At 38.8% G+C, this 14,445-nt stretch overlaps 1 protein-coding gene across 6 annotated transcripts in view; it reads left to right on the top strand.

The window, feature by feature from the left end:
• Mettl4 (methyltransferase 4, N6-adenosine) overlaps positions 1 to 14,445 on the top strand; it is a 52,730-nt gene that overhangs the window by 7,224 nt on the left and 31,061 nt on the right. For 5 of the 6 annotated variants that reach the window (XR_006062944.2, XR_013044044.1, XR_013044043.1 and 2 more), the window contains exons 4-5: positions 1,384 to 1,753; positions 14,339 to 14,408. Coding sequence is in view for 3 of the 6 variants with exons in the window: in XM_042260006.2 (XP_042115940.1) it covers positions 1,384 to 1,753; positions 14,339 to 14,408 (440 nt within the window). In the remaining 3 variants the exon portion in view is untranslated. The remainder of the gene's footprint in view (positions 1 to 1,383; positions 1,754 to 14,338; positions 14,409 to 14,445) is intronic. The other variant, XM_042260008.2, reaches the window with a different exon arrangement.

Below are 14,445 nucleotides of genomic sequence, written 5' to 3' on the forward strand. Positions count from 1 at the left end.
CCATTTTCTAATCTCTCTTGTGATTTTCATCTTTGACCTGCATGAATTATTTAGAAGAGAACTAATTCATTTGCATTTGGGGTTAATTTTAGTATCCTTTTATTCTTGATTTCTAACTTAAATCCTTTGGGGCATAAGAATAAATTTTAGTTTCTTTTAAGTTTGTTGAGCTTTGTTTCATTGCCCAGCGTGTGAATTATCTTTGAGATTGTACTGTGTGGGATTGAAGATTATGTTCTGTAACCTTTGGATATAGTGCTCCTATGTGTGGGATTGAGAACTCCACTGTCTGCAGAATTTGTGTTACTTGTTCTACCCTTTCTGGTGGATTTGTTTTTGTTTTGGTTTTTTTTTTTTCTTCAAGATAGGGTTTCTCTGTAGTTTTGGTGCCTGTCCTGGATCTCGCTCTGTAGACCAGGCTGACCTCGAACTCACAGAGATCGGCCTGGCTCTGCCTCCTGAGTGTTGGGATTAAAGGCATGTGCCACCACTGCCCGGCCTCTGGTGGGTTTTAAAAGGTGGGTTTAGAGCAGTGTCTAAGGTCAGTATTTCTCCCCTACTGAGAGAGTTATGTGATTACTCAACGCTCCAGTGAGGACTTTGAAGACTGAGATTTAGGAAGTGAACAAGTTAGCCTACCATGAAGTTTCATAGATGCTGGCAGAAGATGTGGAATGTCTGGACCAGGACAAAGGACTCTGGTTCCTGGCACAAGGAAAAGCATGCGCTTTATGTTGACATGCCCTTTGTACCCCGTGTCCTATAAGAATGTTGTGAGGCTTTGCTTGCAGAGCATAGGTGAGCATAGACGGTGGTTATTTTTCTCATCACTTTACCCAGATATCTGACAGAAACAACCCAAGCAAGAAAAAGTTATTTTTGGCTGGAAGGTTCAGCATTTTCTATACATATATCGTCATATTACTTAATAGGGGTTTTATGACGTGTGTTTCATTCTGTAGAGTTCAAAATTATGCTCTTAACACTCTTATAATCTTATTATACTATAAAATTACTCTAAGCTGAATAAGAGTAGATTTTAGTATATTAAATAAAATAGTCAAAGCACAGTAGAATTAATTATTTGGAAAATTATTTTAATTGTAATCTAATTTTATTTTATGTGTATAGGTGTTTTGCCTGCATACATGTCTGTGTACTGTGTGTATGCCTGGTGCCCTTTGAGGTCAGAAGAGGGTGATAGATCTCCTGGAACTGGATTGACAGCTAGTTGTGAGCGACCATGTGGGAGTTGGGAATTGAATCCAGATTCTTTTTAAGAACAGCCAGTGCTCCTAACTGCAGAACCATCTTTCCAGCCCCTGTAAAATGATTTTAAAACCAGTATTGTTTTAATGTACTTTAAACAATTTTTTTTAACAGATCAGAGAGCTGATTTTGGATGGATCTTCACAGTTGATTCAAGAAGGTCTCAAAAGTGGTTTTCTATATCCACTTGTTGAAAAACAGGATGGCAATAGTGGCCGCATTGCTTTACCACTTGATGCTTGCAATTTGTCAGAATTATGTGAGATGGCAAAGCAGTGGCCTGCCTCGAATGAAATGGAGCTTCAGACGCTACGGTTGCCGGAAGATGATATGTCTGTTACAGAGCTGGATTTATCTTCACAGGTCATTGAAAACGGCTCTAGCTTTTCCAAAATGATTACTTTAATGGGGCAGAAATACCTGCTGCCACCAAGAAGCAGCTTTCTTTTATCTGACATTTCTTGTATGCAGCCGCTTCTGAACTGTAAGTAGTTTTTATGTTTGTTTTAGAAAAAGATAATTTTTCTGTCATCTCAGAAGTTTAACAGTATGAACTTTGAGTGTAAGTTCACTTTTAAAATGCTGACTTTTACTCTGTTATTTATTTTTGAGACAGAGTCTTGTTAAGTAGCCCAGGCTGGCATTGAACTTACTATGCAACCCAGGGTGTTCTTGGTATCTCAATTCTGCTCGATTCTGCCTTAGCTTCCTGGATGCTAGGATTATAGGTATATGTCACCACGCTTACCTCCTGGTTTTTAAAAACAAATAAATTTTTATGACAAATAAAGGGTTAAAAACTGATACTTAAGAAAACAAATATAATCCTTACTTGTGCTCAGGAATTTAGAACACACTTGTGTTTAACCAAGAATTTATCTATCAAAATGAAAACATTTCAGTTGTGAATATTAATTCCCAAATCATTCCTAGCCTTTAAAATTTTTTTCATTCCTAGTCTTTTATATTACCTTTTAAGTTTTCAACATCTTTTTTGTTTTGTTTTTTGAGACAGGGTTTCTCTTTGTAGTTTTGGTGCCTGTCCTGGATCTCGCTCTGTAGACCAGGCTGGCCTCGGAACTCACAGAGATCTGCCTGGCTCTGGCTTACACGCCAACTGGCTCAACATCATTCTTTTAAGAAAAAGAAATGTTAAAAACAAACATCACACAAAAGCACAGCACATGTTTTCCTGCCGGGAGATGGATTAACCCATCTGAGTTTTATACAGCCAAGTACTTGTGCAGCAGTGTCCAGTAGTTTTCCATAGAGTTTTTGTTGTTGTTTTTAATATTCCTGGGGCTGGAGAGATGGCTCTGTGGTGAAGAGCAGTGGCGGCTCTTTTCAGACAACTTGGGTTCAATCCCTGGGACCCACAACTATAACTCTGGTTTCAGGAGATCTGATGCCCTCTTCTGGCCTCTGTGGGTACCAGACACACATGTAGAAAAAAGGCATACATGCAGGCAAAACACTACACATAAAATAAAAACAATAAAGATTTTTTTTTTTAAAGACAAAAACTATTACTGTGCAGTTTTGTCATGAATAAAAATGCTCAAACCCCTTTTCAACCACCATGGATTTACATTCATCTTAATTTCAAGATGCCTTAAGAAATATAAAATTACCTTAGCTAAGAACTTTGAATTGGAAGCATTATCTCTTATTGGCCAAGATCTTCCTTATTTTGGCAGTACAAAGTCCAATTAGTAAGACTATTATAATAGCTATTGCTTAAGCATTAACTATTGCTGAATTCCTTTTATAGAAGACCACAGTGATAAAGGATCAGTGTTCTACAGGTACTAAAGAGAAACAAGCGTTCAGATACTAGTGTTACCTCTAAATCATTTGTTGCCTAAAAATTACTTGAAACATTGTTTTTTTTTTGTACAAAGTTTAAAAAGTTGTTGAAGTTTACAATCACCCAGATTGGTAGTCATGTACATACAAAAACCTAACAAGCTTGATTTCTATGTTTACTTCTGAAGGCCCCTGAGGATTAAGTGCTATAAGTGTATCAGGCTTCTAACTCAGTGTTACATGTTGTTAATAAATTATAACTTATCCTAAGGAATGTGGTATATAAGAGGTGGTAATGTAATCAAGTTGAATTTAATCTGTTATTTGGATATTTTATGGCAGCATTTTAAGTTATAAGCAACTGCAATATACTTTGCTATTGAAAAGCTTTTAATTACTGGCAAGCCACCTTATGCCTGGGTGGTTATCCATTGATAGTGTCTGTCATAAATTCTTCAGAGTAGGTGATAGGGATGAGTTACTGAGAATGTCGTTGTTTCCATTCTCTTTTTATCTTTTACATTAATGCTTTAAAAACAACCACTTCCGGCCGGGCGGTGGCGCACGCCTTTAATCCCAGCACTCAGGAGGCAGAGGCAGGCGAATCTCTGTGAGTTCGAGGCCAGCCTGGTCTCCAAAGTGAGTTCCAGGAAAGGCGCAAAGTTACACAGAGAAACCCTGTCTCGAAAAACAAAAAACAAAAAACAAAAAACAAACAAACAAAAAAAACCCACTTCCTTATTTTATTTATTGTATTATGTGTAGTTGGAATTTTGGACTGCCAACCAGCTCCCAATTAAAGATATGGAGGCTTATTATTAATTATGAATGCTTGACCTTAGCTTAGGCTTGTTCCACTAGCTCTTATGACTTAATATAACCTGTTTCTCTTCATCTACATTTTGCCTCAGGGCTTTTTACCTTTCTTTCATTCCGTTTGTCCTCCTTTACTTTTTCCTCTGTGTCTGTCTGTCTAGCCCCTGGCACTTTTTCCTGGCATCTCTTTCTCTTTCTTCCTTTCCAGGCCTAAGTTTCTCCTCCTGCTTACTCTTCCTGCCAGGAAGTCCTGCCTATACCTGCTCCCTTGCTATTGGTCATTCAGCTTTTTATTAGACCAATCAGGTGCCTTAGGCAGGCAAGTTAAAACAGCAACACATCTTTATGTAGTTAAACAAATGCAACACAAACAAATGTAATACATCTTTACATAGTTAAACAAATGCAACACAGCTTTACATAAATAAATGCAACACAGCTTTACATAAATAAATGCAACACAGCTTTACATAGTTAAACAAATATTCTGCAACAATCATGTGTTTTATTATTATTATTATTATATAATGACATCATTTCTCCTTTCCCTTCCTCCCTCCAAACCCTCTCATATATGCCTTATTGTTCTCTTTCAGATTCATGGATTTTTCATTAACTGTTGTTACATGCATATATGTATGTAACCGGCTCAGTCTGTATAGTGCTACTTGTATGTATGTTTTCAGGTTCAAGGGAAATAAATACACAGGGAGAAAGGAGGCTAAAATAATAGTAAGGGTATCTGAAAAAGTCATAAGGAATCCTACTGTTATTTATCTACCTAAAAAACTATAACACACACACACACACACACACACACACTTTAACTTAGTATAATGTTATTTGTATATATATTTCCAGGGCTAACCATTTGGTATTGGATAAGCAGTTGGTATGTTCTTCCCTCAGTAAGACTATTTCTCCCACTCACAGCCTTTGTGCGTTGCCTATAGTTCTTTGTGTAGGGCTGACTGGCCCCTTGTCCTCTTTAGCATGCCTGTTGTCCTCGTTCAGCTCATATTTAAGCAGTCATGTTAATGAGACTTTATAGGTGTAGCTTCTGGCATTCCTAGGATACACAGTTTCACAGCAAACTCCATGATCCTCTGGCTCTTACAATCTATGTGTTCCCTCTTCTACAACGTTTCCTGAGCTTTAGGTATGGGAGTTGTTTTGTAGACGTATCCCATTGGGCCTGGGCTCCATCACTCTGCATTTTGATTGGTTGTAGTTTTCTGTAATGGTCTCCATCTGTTGCAAAGAGAAGTTTCCTTGATGGGGAGTGAGGACTACACCTATATATGGGTATAAGGACAACTATTTAGGGTATATTTAGGGATTATGCTGATCTAGTAAAGTGACAGTTATAGGTTCTCCTCCAAGATCCATCACTTCACTAGTCCTGGGTAGCTGGCTGGGTTTCCACTATGATTTCCTCTTGAGTGAGTCTGAAGTCCAATTAGAGAGCTGTTGGGTACCACCAAGGTCTGCATACCACTACTGCACCCTTAGGGTTATTGTGCCATGCTGGTCATTGCTGTGGTTCCTAGGCATCATAGCAGCTGTTGGTTGCTTCCCGACTTTGGAAGCTTGCACGGCCCCTTCTGGTTCCATGAAGGCTAATCCTCAAGGAGGAAGCTTTCAGGTCACTTCCAGCTTAGGGGCCTCTAATCCGTGTCTGAAGTGAATGGGATCTTCAGCAATAGGGGCTTACCTTCCATCTCTGGGAGACAACCAAGGTCATTAGCAATAGTCTAATGTTTTGAGACAGCCTCATCAACAACCCAGAAGAGGGCTGCTTCTCATGACTGGTGTGGGGTTTTTTTGCCAAATGGTCTTTGGGTATTGGAGGAAGCATTATCAGCATAGATTGAAAAATTTCATTTAAGCTGTATATGTATATTTATATATACTTATGTGTATTATACTTTTTTGGTAGATAGTTAATAGTATGATTCTTTACGACTTTTCAAACATCCTTACTATTATTTTATTCCCCCCGCCTGCTTCCTTGTGTATTTATCTCCCTCCAACCACCTAATTAGAGCACCCCCATTTCTCCCTCTCCTCCATCAGATCACTTGTACCCTGCTATTCCCCTCTTCACTGCTCCCCCAACCACCTACGCCAGCAACGGTCCCATTTTGCTTTCCTGGTTTCTGCAGTTATTCCAAGATATTTATTTGCATCTGAATTTTTAGAGCTAGATGCCTCTGATGAAAGAGAATATGCTCATTTTTTTCTGGATTTGTGAGCCACTATATAGTTTCTGGGAACTGAACCATGGATCCTCTGTAATATCAGCCAATACTGTTAACTGCTGAACCATCTCTCCAGACTCACATCCCTATTTTTTTCTTTTCATTGAAAACAGATTTTTTTTTCCCTATCACATAGTATGCCCTGAGGCTGGAGAGATGGCTCAGAGGTTAAGAGCACTGGCTGTTCTTCCAGAGTTTCTGAGTTCAATTCCCAGCAACCACATGGTGGCTCACAACCTTCTATAATGAGATCTGGTGCCCTCTTTTGGCCTGCAAGCATACATTTAGGCAGAACACTGTGTACATAATAAATAAATAAATCTTAAAAAAAATATGCCCTGATTATGGTTTCCCCTCCCTCTACTCCTTCTAGTTCCTCCCCATTGTTCCGCCCATCTGGATCAACCCTCTTTTTATCTTTCATTAGAAAATAAAAAAGGATTCTAAGGGATAACAATAAAATAAAATATGGTATAGTAAGATAAAACAAAAATAACACATCAGAATAGGACAAAACAAACAGAAGGAAAAGAGCCCAAGAAAAGACATAAGAAACGATACAGATATAGAAGCTCATTTGTATGCACACTCAGGAATCCCATTAAAATACTAAACTGGAAGCCATAATACCTACACAACGGACCTGTAGTGTAAATAGAGAGAAAAAATATAAATAAAATAAAATTAATTAAAAATAGAATATAAGATGAAATTCAAATGAAACAAAACAAAACAAAAAAACCCTGGCACAACATTATGGGACAAGGATCCTCCAAAGATGCCACTGAATTTGGTTTCTGTTGGCCATCTACTGCTGGGCATGCAGTCTACCCTTAAGAGTCGTTGGTTTTCCTAGTGAGACTGCCTTGGAGGAACTAAATCTTTTTTCCAAGTGGTTTTCAGTAGGAGATTGCTGTGGGTTGGGGATGGGGGAGCGTGTCCATTAGCTGAAGGACCCCATCTGGTGCAGACTGTGCAGGCCCTGTGCATGCTGCCTCGATCTCTTGTGAGTTCATATGTGGGTCGATCTGTTGATTTAGAGGGCCTTCTTTTATTGGCATCCTGTATCCCCTCTGGCTCTTACACTCTTTCCTCCTCCTTTTCCACAGTGTTCCCTGAGTCCTAACGGGAGGGATTTCATGGGGACAGCCTGTTTAGGGCTGAATGTTTCCAGGTCTCTCACTCTCTGCATATTGTCTGGCTGAGTCTTGCCTTCAGTTTGTGGAGAGCAACCTATAGTCTGGGCAACAGCCTGGGTTGTTTGAGGGTTCCCATGGTAACCCTTTGGCTAACAACTCAATTAGGCAAAACCCATTCCTGGTACTGGAAATTTCATTTGGTGACAAAAGATGTCCACTTGGGGCTCTGCCCCCTCCCCCGTTATTTGGTGATTTCAGTTAGATTGCCTTCGTGTATGTATGTATTTTAGGAAGCTTCTACTGTATTATTTCCCATACTGCTGCTCAAATGGCCTTTAATTTTAGCTGTTTCTCCCTGCATTCTCTCCCTCGTCCACTTCTTTTCTCTCCTTCCCTCCCTGATCCTCTCATTCCAGCTCCCCAACCTCACCCCAATCTTTAACTTTATCTTCTATTTCCCCTTCGAGGGGAGATGCTTCTCTCCTCCCTAGTCCTTTACTCTATGTTTAACATCTGTGACTCTACAGATTGAAGCTTGGTTACCATCGACTTAACTGCTTATATCCACATATAAGCTAATACATACCATATTTGGCTTTCTGGGTCTGGGTTAACTCACTCAGGATGATTTTTTTTTTACTAGTTCTGTCCATTTACCTGTGAATTTCTTTCTTTTTAATGGCTGAGTAATATTCATTTGTGAAAATGTACCACATTTTCATTATCCATTCATCTCTTGAATATTAATTATTATTCAATTTCTAGATACTAGAGCAGCAACGAATATGTTTGAGCAAGCGTCTCTGTAGTAGGATAAGGCATCCTTTGGATATGTGCCCAAGAGTGGTATAGCTGGATCTTGAGGTAGATTACGTCCCATCTTTCTGAGGAACCACCACACTCATTTCCATAGTGGCTGTACAGGTTTGCACTCCCACCAGCAATGGATGAGTGTTCCCCCTTATTCTATATCCTTGCCAGCATGAGCTGTCACTTGTGTTATTGATTCTAGGCATTCTGACAGGACTCTCAAAGCTGGTTTGATTTGCATTTCTCTAATGACTAAGAATATTGAACGTTTCTTTTTTTCTCAGCCATTTAAGATTCCTCTATTGAGAATTCTTTGTTTAGATCTGTACCCCATTTTTTAATTGAGTCATTTGTTTTCTTGATATCTAGTATTTTGAGTTCTTTATATATTTTGTTTGAGTTTTTAATGCATACTTTAGATATTAGCCCTCTATTGGATGTGTAGTTGGTAAAAGTCTTTTTCCTTTCTGTAAGTTACCGCTTTGTCTGAATGATGGGGTCCATTGCTTTGCAGAAGCTTTTCATGAGACCCCATTTATGAATTGTTGATCTTAGTGTCTGTGTTCGTGCTGTTCTGTTCAGAAAGTCTTTTCCTGTGCCAGTGAGTTCAAAGCTGTTCCCTACTTTCTCTTCTGTTAGGTTCAAAGATACCTGGTTTTAGGTTGAAGTCTTTGATCAGTTTGGAGTTGAGTTTGTGCAGGATGATAATTGCGGATCTATTTGGGATTCTCTACATACAACCATCCAGTTTAACCACTACTGTTTGTTGAAGATGTTGTCTTTTTTCCAGTGTGTATTTCTGGTTTCTTTGTCAAAAATCAGATGTCCCTAGGTGTGTGAATTTATGGATCTTCAATTTGATTCAATTTATCAATTTGTGTGTGTGTGTGTGTGTGTGTGTGTGTGTGTGTGTGTGTGTGTGTGTGTTTTGTTTCCATATGAAGCTGTGAAGCTGAACATTTTCCTTTCAGGATCCATAAAGAATTGTGTTGGAATTTTGATGGGAATGGCATTGAATCTGTGGATTGCTTTTTGGTAGGATAGCCATTTTTACTATGTTATTCTTACCAATCCACAAGCATGGAAGATCTTTCCATCTTCTGATATCTTCACCAATTTCCTTCTTCAGTGTCTTAAATTTGTTTTTTTATTTTTTCAGAACAAAGTGTCTCAGTAGCTATGGAACCAGTCCTGGAACTTGCTCTGTAGATCAGGCTGGCCTCGAAGTCACAGAGATCCACCTGCCTCTGCTTCCCAAGTGCTGGGACTAAAGGCATGCACCACCATCGCACGGCAGTGTGTTAAAATTTTTATCTTACAAGCCTTTCTCTTGCTTGGTTAGTTATCCCAAGATACTTTATATTATTTGAGGCTATTGTGAAAGGTGTTGCTGCCCTGATTTCTTTCTCAGACCATTTGTCATTTGTATATAGATAGGCTATTGATTTTTGTCAGTTAATTATATATCTAGTTACTTTGCTGAAAGTGTTTATCATCTGTAGGAGTTTCCCAGAAGAATTTTTAGGGTCAGTTATGTATACTATCATATCATCTGCAAATAAAGGTACTTAGACTTCTTCTTTTTTTCAATTTTTATCCCCTTGTTAGTTGTCTTATTGTGCTAGCTAGAACGTCAAGTACTATATTGAATAGGTGTAGAGTGGACAACCTTGTCTTGTTCCTGAGTTTGGTGGAACTGCTTTGAGTTTCTCTTCATTGAAGTTGATGTTAGCTATGGGCTTGCTGTTAGCTGCCCTTATCAGGTTTAGGTATGTCCCCTGTATCCTTAATCTCTCCAGAACTTTTATCTTGATGAGTGTTGGATTTTGTCAAAGGCCTCTTCTGTATCAGATGATCATGAAATTTTTGTCTTTCAGGTTTTGTTTTTTTTTTTTTTTGGTAGATACATTTTCTCATTTTTGTATGTTGAACCATCCCTGCATCTCTGGGGTGAAGCTTACTTGGTCATGGTGGATGATCTTTTAAATTTGTTTTTGGATTCACTTTGCAAATATTTTACTGAGAATTTTTGCATCTGTGTTTGTAAGGGAAATTGGTCTGTAATTCTTCCTTCCTTCCTTTCTCTCTTTTTTTTGGGGGGGGGGGTTTCAAGACAGGTCTTTGTGTAGTGTTGATACCTATACTGGATCTCGCTCTGTAGACTAGGCTGGCCTTGAACTTACAGAGATCCACCTGGCTCTGTTTCCCGAGTGCTGGGATTAAAGGTATGCACCACTGCTGCCCGGCGTGGTCTGTAATTCTTTGTTGAGTCTATGTGGTTTAGGTATCAGGATAACTGTGTCCTCTTAAAGTGAATCGGGCAACTTAGGCTTTTTTTATTTTGTGGAATAATTTGAGGAATATTGGCTTTAACTTCTCTGTAAGTTTGGTAGATTTTTGTGTTAAATAAAAAATAAAAACCTTGGGTTTTAAAAAAATTTTTTTATTGATAGACTTTTTTTTTTTTTTGGTTTTTTGAGACAAGGTTTCTCTGCGTAGCTTTGCGCCTTTCCTGGAGCTCACTTGGTAGCCCAGGCTGGCCTCGAATTCACAGAGATCCGCCTGGCTCTGCCTCCCGAGTGCTGGGATTAAAGGCATGTACCACCACCGCCCGGCAATTTATTGATAGACTTTTAATGACTGCTTTTATTTCACTAGAGGTTACAGGTCTATTTAAATTGTTTATCTGATCTTGATTTAACTCTGGTAAGTGGTATGTATAGAGAAAATTATCCATTTCTTTTAGATTTTCCAATTTGATGGAGCACAGAATTCTAAAGTATGTCCTTATTTTCTGGATTGTAGCCTGAAGGTTTCTCGGGTCCTGTCAAGCCCGTGCAGTCCCGTGGCCCACTTATAAAATAATCACTCGGAAGCTTATATTAATTACAACTGCTCAGCCATTAGCTCAGGCTTATTACTGGCTAGCTCTTACACTTAAATTAACCCATAATTCTTGTTTATGTTTAGCCATTGTGGCTTGGTACCTTTTCCCAGTTCTGCCTTGTCATCTTGATTCCTCTGTGTCTGGCTGGTGACTCCTGACTCTGCCCTTCCTCTTCCCGGAATTCTCCTTGTCTGCTTGCCCCACCTATACTTCCTGTCTGGCTACTGGCCAATCAGCATTTTATTTATCAACCAATCAGAGCAACACGTATTCACAGTGTACAGAAAGACATCCCACAGCACTGGATTCCCTCAATATCTGTTGTTATATCCCTCTTTTCACTTCTAATTTTGTTTATTTGGATATCTCGCTCTACCTTTTAGTTTGTCAATCTTACTGATTTTCTCAAAAGCCTAACTCTTTGTTTCATTGATTTTTTTTGTAATTTTGTTTTATTTTATTGATTTCATCCTTGAGTTTGATTATTTCTTGCTATCTATTCATTTTGAGTGTGATTTTTCCTTTTTGTTATGAGCCTTCAGGTGTGCTGTTAAATTATAAGAATAAGACCTCTTCAATTTTTTTTTAAAATGTAGGCACTTAGTGCTGTGAACTTGCCTCGTAGAACTGTCTTCCTTGTGTCCCATAAGTCTGGGTATGTTGTGTTTCATTTTCTTTCAATTCTAAAAAGTTTTAATTTCCTTCTTATTTCTGTCTTGACCCATTTTTTCATTCAGTAGTGAGTTGTTCAGTTTCCATGAGTCTATAAACTTTGTGTTGTTTCTATCATTGATATCCAGCTTTAATCCATGGTCATCAAATAGGATGCATGATGTTGTTTCAATTTTCTTGTATCTGTGAAGACTTGCTCTGTGTCTGAGTATGTGGTCAATTTTGGAGAATGTTCCATGAGGTGCTGAGAAAGAGGGTGTATCCTTTGGTGTTTGGGTGAAATGTTCTGTGAATATATGGTAGGTCCATTTTGTTTATGATATCAGTTAGCTCCACCATTTCTCTGTTTAGTTTTTGTCTGTCTGACCTATCTATTGGTGAAAGTGGGCTATTGAAGTCACCGACAAAAATGTGTGAGGGTCAATATGTGATTTAAGCTATAGTAGTGTTTCTTTTATGAACTTGGGTGCCATTATATACATGCACAGATGTTTAGAATTGCAATGTCCTCTTGATGAACTTTTCCTTTGATGAATATGTAGTATCCTTGATCTCTTCTAATTAGTCTTGATTTGAAGGCTATTTTGTCAGATATTAAAATGGCTACACCTGCTTACCTCTTGGGTCCATTTGCTTGGAATATCTTTTTCCATTCTTTTAACTTGAGGTGTTGTCTATCCTTGATGTTAAGGTGTGTTTCTTGGATGCAGCAGAAGTGTGGATCCTGTTTTTGCATCCATCTGTTAATCTGTGTCTTTTTATTGGGAAATTGAGACCACCAATGTTGAGAGATATCAATGAGCAGTGTTTGTTGATTCTGTTATTTTGTTGTTCTGGTAGTGGTGGTGGTGGTGTGTGTGTTTTCCCTGTTTTGATTTGCTAGTTTGGGATTATTTATTTCTTGTGTTTTCTTTGGTGTGGTGGGCCTCTTTAGGTTGAATTTTTCCTTCTAGCGTCTTCTGTAGGGCTAGGTTTATAGATAGATATTGCTTAAATTTGGTTTTATAATGAGATGTCTTTTTTGTCCATCTAAATTATTGAAAGTTTTTCTGGGTATAGTAGTGTGGAGATAGCACATGTGGTCTCTTAAGAGTCTGTGGAACATCTCTCCAGCCCTTTCTGACTTTTAGAGTCTCCATTGAGAAGTTGGGTATCTTTTTAATAGGTCTGCATTTATATGTTACTTGGTCTTATTCCCTTGAAGCTTTTAATATTCTTTGTTCTGTACATTTAGTGTTTTGACTAATTTGTGGCTAGGGGACTTTCTTTAGTGTTAGGTTTTGAATGGTTTTATTTATTTCCTTCTGCTGTGTTTTCATACATTTCCTTAAGGGATTTATTTGTTTCTTTTTTAAGGACCTCTAGCATATTCATTAAGGGTGTTTTAATGTCTTTTACATGTGCTTCATCTATGTTGGAAGATTCAGGACCCACTGTGGTAGGATTCCTGGGCTCTAGTGGAGATATACTGTCCTGACCGTTATTGATTGTGTTTTTACTCTGGAGTCTAGGCATCTGGGATTGAGGAGATTCTAATTCTAAGTGCTGATACCTCGTCTTGTTTTTATTGGGTGGGTGTATTGTTCCTTGTTTTCTGTCCCCTCCCCTTTTCTTAGGAGACTGTGGTGTCTGTGTGTTGCCTGTTAGGGAATTCTCAGATTGGATCCTAGAATTGCAGTGGATAGGATCCCAATATTGGGAGCTGACACTTAGGAATGGGGATGGGCTTGGAGAGTTCTGAAGGGGTCCACAGGAGGGAGGAAAGTGTGGTGTTTCACCAGGATCTGCTTAGTCCCTGAGAATGGTAGCAAAGAGTGGGGAGAGACCACAACAGGTAGTCTGCTACAGAGCTGGGGATGAGTCTGGGGGCTGGATTTGGAGGAGAGGTGGGAGAGTGTGGCAGACTTACTTTGGTAATACTCTTGCCAGAAATAGATGATCTAAATTTAGTGATGAGGAAATACCAAACCCAAGTTAGGGACATCTGAAACAGGAGATGTGGTAACTAAAAGCAAAATGTGATTCTGATTTTGGCCTGGATTAAAAAAAAAGAAAGAAAGAAAGGAAAAAAACAAGAAGAAAAGATTACAATTGTTATTGTCTCAAAGGTCCAGAGTGACAATAGCTGAATAAATGCCATAATCTCTTTTGTTGTATTCCATTGTATTTGTGTCTATAATGAAAGTCCTTGGGCTGGGGCTATAACTCAGTTATACAGCTTGCTGAACATGCCCAAGGTCCTAGGTTCAAAAAACAGCACTTTACTTTTGAAATGTATTTATTTCTTATTATCATTGTGTATATCTGTGACATGTGTAGAGGTCAGAGGACAGTTTTGTGGACTCTTTCTTCCACCCTTATATGGGTTTGAGATCCAGCCCGGATCAGCAGGTTTGGTGGCCTTTACCTGCAGAGTGCTTGCTGGTCCCTCTTTAAATTTTTTTGTCTTAATTTCATTTTTAGTCGTGTGTGTGTGTGTGTGTGTGTGTGTGTGTGTGTGTGTGTGTGTGTGTGTGTGTTTTACTTGTTTAGTTTTTATCTTTGAAGGGTTCTGGGGATTCAGTTCAGAGCTCGCTTATGAGAGTGTGGGCTCCCTGGCTTCCCCTCAGTCCCAGTGTTTAGCTCTTAAACTCATCACATACAGAGGATGTTTTTTGAAATTGTGCCTTTGATTTCAGGCGGTAAGACATTTGATGTCATTGTGATTGATCCACCGTGGGAGAACAAATCGGTTAAAAGAAGTAACAGGTGAGTGGGAACGACTTACCTGCTAGATTGCATTCTG

Source organism: Peromyscus maniculatus, chromosome 13 (genome assembly GCF_049852395.1).
Source record: "Peromyscus maniculatus bairdii isolate BWxNUB_F1_BW_parent chromosome 13, HU_Pman_BW_mat_3.1, whole genome shotgun sequence".
Lineage (NCBI taxonomy): Eukaryota > Metazoa > Chordata > Mammalia > Rodentia > Cricetidae > Peromyscus > Peromyscus maniculatus.